The sequence below is a fragment of the Neolamprologus multifasciatus genome, chromosome 7, assembly GCF_963576455.1.
Source record: "Neolamprologus multifasciatus chromosome 7, fNeoMul1.2, whole genome shotgun sequence".
NCBI lineage: Eukaryota > Metazoa > Chordata > Actinopteri > Cichliformes > Cichlidae > Neolamprologus > Neolamprologus multifasciatus.
In genome coordinates, this window is record NC_140445.1 from 50,427,869 (window position 1) to 50,433,313 (window position 5,445).

Consider the following 5,445-nt stretch of genomic DNA (forward strand, 5'->3'; position numbering starts at 1 on the left):
ATAGTCGACTGTATATCAGGGCAACATCTGGAACGCCCTTCTCTTCAATAATAAAGAGCAATCAGATAAAAACAAAGCTGAAAATGAAACATAACACAGAAATAAGTTTATGTTTTTGGAAAATTAGAATTCCATTTTATTCATCTTGAAAACTCTCAAATGGCAAGGTGAGAACAGCAGGGAAGTCATTAAGCTAGCTTACAGGAAATACAAATATATCAGTGTTTCTACCCTTTAGTACCTAGAAATGTTCAAAATGTATCCATTTCGCCTGTTGACCTAACAAACCGGTTACACCTTACAGTGGCAGCGAAACGCAAGAAACTGAGAACAAAAAACAAAAAAAGAGACACAACATTTACATTTACACACAAGACACACTTTACAACATATTAAAAACATTAAAGCAGTGTGAGCCACATACAACGGTAAAATAGTTCTGCTGTAAGACAATGTGCAAACAGTGACATCTTCTCTCATTACAGAACATCAAATGGCCCATGTAGGACTGTAATAAAGAAATAAAAATAGCTAGTTGTCATGCCAATATATCCATGAGTGTAAGTGTTTTGAACTCAATCTGTTATGTGTCAGAGTTGATGTACTGTTTAAAGCAGATTCTGCTGCATTGAGTAGGCCATTAAAAAGTATCAGTAACTTATCCACATTCAATTTCAGCATTTCACAGCATTTGAGTGGCTTATAATTACCCAATTCTTAAAATGAATGGGCTGGTTTGTAATTTTTCTGAGGTAAGATTTGTTAATGGAGTGCTTTTGTTTTTAAAGAGAACCTGTTCTGCTGATTTCCAGCTCCATATTCATATTCTTGGACTCTACACGAGTAGCTTTGCATGATTCACAGTTCAAAATAATCCCCGTTTATCTCACAGCTGGCCTTTGTGGCACACCTCAGTTCATCCACTGTATGAAACAAGACGTTTTAGTGTCTCTCCCTTTAAACCAAGTAGTCAGCGCTAGAGCCGTCCGCCTGAGATGGCTGTATAAAGAATATCCCTTCTCAATGACATCACACAGAGGCCAGAGAAAAAAAACTGTTTGAAACCAAGTGTTTAACTGGTTTCAAACAAGTGAAGCCTGAGCTTTTTCCATCCATCAATGTAACAGCGCACACCTGAAGGTAAATAAGGAAAAGCATAACAGGTCCACTTTCAATAAAAGACCTGTTTCAGGTGCCAAATAAAGACTGAAGGCACAGGTTAAAAACCCTGTCACACAAAAACACCTTTAAGAGAGGAAATATATTTTGCATTTTAAGATTTTGCCGCATCAGTGCATTGCTATGAATCTGTAAAGTAGAGTTACAGTGCAAGAAACCTAATAACTAAATAAATACATAAATAAAACACTTAAGTGTTACCAAGCTGGCATTCACAGTGGCATTCAAGCTACAGACCAAATGTTTTCTCAGTGCTTACACAAAAACATTTATCACAACATTAAAACATTTACACACACACATATCTCTGAACTTCTCCGTGTCCCAGTAGAATGACAATCTGTTGTTGCAGTTGTCTGTTATTAAATAAGAAGTTATTCAAGTTTGTTGAGATTGGCATTTGCCATAGCTAATAAAAAAAAGTGCTCAGAGGCAGCAAGAATGAAACTATATTATGTCTTACAACTATTGCAATGCGTTCAAGTTGCTGTTTTGGCTTTTCCCTGGTCTTCCACCTTTTTAATGGCTGCCTGAATCTTTTCCTGGTCTCCCAGCAGTTGTCGAGGTTTCACCGGCTTGAGGTTTTCATCCAGCTCGAGCAGCACAGGTATTCCTGTAGGTAAAGTCACGCTGGCAATGTCATCATCTGATATACCTGGAGAAAGAAGGAGTAATATTCATCCAATACAAGCCATTCACAATAGGGCTGTTCGATATAACGATATATATCGGATGACGATATAAAAACGTCTATCGTTTCATTTCACGCTATTGTTTGTTTCGTGGTGTCGCAAAATAAACTGTTTACGGCAATATTTTTTCATCGTTTTGATGGTCACTGTAGTGGTTATATTAATTTCTTAAAGTTCTCTCTTTCTCTTATATTTTATATAACCACACTACAGATGGACAAGCGCCTGTTTTTATGCGTTATGGTTTGCAACAATGACGGTAACACCATCGTGTGTCCGCTTGTTTATGTTCCACATAAACCTTTCACAATAAAGCTCAACATCCTGTTGAGACTTTTCAAAATAAACGGAATCACGTGAAAGAGCAGATTATTTACGGATGAGAATTAAAAAAGAGCCGCCAGGTGCTAAAAAATAAACCCTAGACTCAAACGTTAGAACAGGCTTTTCCACGCAGCACGCCGTGTAATAAATACTCACAAAGAAAACGGCTGGCGTTACAACTTATGTCTAAAAATGTATAGTTAAAACATCATTTAACTATAAAAGGTCATAGTCATCGGTTAAAACACTCGACTCCAGCTACATGACGCGCAGCTGGAAACACTTCACGCAAGTCGAGCTGCACGAGATTCACAGAATTTACAGAAAATGTTACATTTTTGTGATTTATATCGTTATTGGACGATAGAATTCTTATATCGGGATATATATATATATATATTCTTATATCGGGATATGAGATTTTGTTCATATCGCACAGCCCTAATTCACAACCATGACCAATTACAGTTTGCAGTCATTTAGTTTGAATCATTGCTAGAGAATGAGATCATATTCAGCAAAGCTGTAATGTTAGTCTGCTCCAGCCTGCATGTATCCTCTGCTTCGTGTAATTATCTACAGGTACGGTAACACCCAATATGTGTCAAGTTACAGAGCGGGCAGTACAAGCAGGTTGATAAAAGGTCATAGTCACTGCAAATGTAACACAAACTCAGTGGCCTTTTGACAAGAGGTCGACCACTTTCCAATTCTGGAAGTGAAATAGGTCCTTTCCAATTCATTGACTCTGATGACCAGAAGCAGAAGACTGTAGAGTTCAGAGGCAGCTGCTGATTTCAACTACAGTATTGCAGTAATGCATTCACCCTACAGAGACAAAGCCTCAGCGAGCATTGTTTATGGTAGGTTATGGTAGCATACCTTCCAGGTGTTTCAGCAGGGCCCTGCAGCTGTTTCCATGAGCAGAAATGAGGACAGTCTTGCCTTTCCTTATCACTGGCACCACAGTGCTGTCCCAGTATGGCAGCAGCCTGTCCAACACCTCCTTCAGGCTCTCAGCTCGGGGAAGCTTCTCCTTCGAGACATCACATGTGGTGTATCTACGGTCGTTGTAGATTTCATGGAAGTAAGGGTGGGATTCATCAATCGGGGGTGGAGTGATGTCATAGCTCCGTCTCCACAGCTTCACTTTTTCCTCTCCATGTTGCAGAGCCATTTCTGCCCGGTTGAGTCCAATCAGAGAGCCGTAGTGTCGTTCGTTAAGCCTCCAGGACTTGACAACAGGGACCCATTCCTGACCCATAGCCTCAATCACCAGCCATGCTGTCTGGATGGAGCGGCTAAGTATGGACGTGAACACGATGTCAAACTTGTATCCCTGCTCCTTCAAGAGCCTTCCACAGTCCTGGGCCTCCTTCACCCCATTCTCACTCAGCTTCTGGTCCACCCAGCTGCAGAATCGGTTCTCTTTATTCCAGGCCCCTTCTCCATGTCTCAGCAGAAACAGTTTGTACTTGGACATCCGGAGAGTTCGCTGCAGGCACCTGCACAAATTCAACAGAAATTAACAAAGAGGCAATGTAGACAGCAAAGTAAAGATTTGACACAGATGCCAAAGGATCTGTGTCCAGCTTGAGATGTAAATCCTAATGAATCACACGTTTGTGGAGCAGGGACCTCTTTTAGGGAGAGCCAGCAAAAGGTCACAGGTTGTTTTTAGCTGGCTGAGAGTAGTTAGCTACAGCAGATGCACTCATTAACCCTCACTCTTTATTTGCTGAAGATAAAACAACAATTAATGATAGCTAACAAGCATATAAGCACTTTTTTTTTTGTCATGTTACTGTAAAGCTTTAACGCTAACCTCAAAGGATGGGCGACGATACCTAAAAGAGCCCTAACCCTGCCTGTTATGGCCGCTTAAACCGACATAAAGAGAGGATTAATATATTTAAAAACAGAACTGTAAACTTTGAGGTTTCTCATCCCAAACTGATGGGAACACTGTAAAAAACGTCATCTTACCGCGTTAGAATATTATATCCGGCTAAATGTAGCTGGTACAACCGTTAATGTTGACAGCAGTACACCACAGGCCAAGCACGGTAGCGTCCCCTGGACGTTGTCGATTGACAGTCCAGCCGTCCAATAGGAACGTCGAATATCACACACAGGCGGTACTACTGCTGAACGTTATGTCTATATAAGGAGCAGCTGCAAGCGTCAGACTCGTTCACTGTGGATGGAGAACTTGGGAGGAGGCGTTGCCTGTGTCACAACCGTAGATGTGTTTCGATGTCCGTGTGAAAAAACAGACCAAATTTAAAGTTACTCAAGAGCAACGAGATTGTTCTTTGGTCTATTCGGTTCTTCAAGCTCTATTATATAAAGTAAGCTGGCCTACTGGGAAGCTGTTATGGTTCAGTCTGGATTTTGCTAAAAAGTGTAAGTTGTCCTCTGCAGGTTGCAGCCAGGGACAGATTATGAAAAATACAGGCACTGGGTACAGATGGATAAAAGCAGCCCCTGCTCATCCTACAGGGCAGACACACCCACAGTGAGGAAGTTGAAATTTGTATTTATTTTGTGCATTCACCTATACATCATATAGGTGTTTTCCATTATCTGACATCTCTGTATGCTAGATGTTTTTTTTGTTTTGATTTTTGTCATAATTGTGTGTTTCAGTGTTGTTTCTTCACATAGTTTTTGTTACTTTTCCTGTCATTTTGCTTCTCTTTGGTGCCTTTTTCTCATTGTTGTCATGTCAGTAATAATAATAATAACGTATACTTTATTGATCCCTGTGGGGAAATCCCTGTCTGCATTTAACCCATTCACTCTGTGAAGTAGTCGGCAAACTTTGGGCGCCCGGGGAGCAGTGTGTAGGGACGGTATCTTGCTCAGGGGTACCTCAGGGTAGTTGTTCAGTGGATTTGATTCATGGGTATTAATTTTACTCCTGAAACAGTGTCTGATAATGGTTAAATTGACCAAAAATTATTAGCCATATCCCAACTCATGCTCCAAAATGTAATGACTTAGCTTTTTGGGACCAAACAATTAATGTCCCTGATCTGTTTCCTGCTGTTGATAAGCAAAATGCGTATCAACATTTGTATAGGCCTTTTAACACTCTCTGTCCACGTCATTAGATGTAAATGTTTGACTGCTTTTGAATGCAAATATTTAATAAACACATCAGATGGCAGCAACTCAGTATGTAGTATGTATGTATGAGTATGCAGACATGGTAAAGATGACCTGCTGAAGTTCAAACAAAGAGAAA

General features: G+C 40.3%; 1 protein-coding gene across 2 annotated transcripts; it reads right to left on the reverse strand.

Moving 5' to 3' along the window:
- Positions 1 to 106: 106 nt before the first annotated feature.
- On the reverse strand, positions 107 to 4,316 carry bpgm (2,3-bisphosphoglycerate mutase). Of its 2 annotated transcripts, none has more exons than XM_085169142.1 (3): positions 4,182 to 4,316; positions 3,078 to 3,700; positions 107 to 1,834 (listed from the first exon to the last, which is right to left on the reverse strand). In XM_085169142.1, the coding sequence occupies exons 2-3, from the start codon at positions 3,676 to 3,678 to the stop codon at positions 1,659 to 1,661; spliced, it is 777 nt and encodes a 258-aa protein (XP_085025268.1). In that variant the 5' UTR covers positions 3,679 to 3,700; positions 4,182 to 4,316; the 3' UTR covers positions 107 to 1,658. The 2 variants fall into 2 exon arrangements, with proteins under 2 accessions (XP_085025268.1, XP_085025269.1); XM_085169143.1 differs by lacking the exon at positions 4,182 to 4,316 and adding an exon at positions 4,021 to 4,143.
- Between the last annotated feature and the right edge of the window lie 1,129 nt (positions 4,317 to 5,445).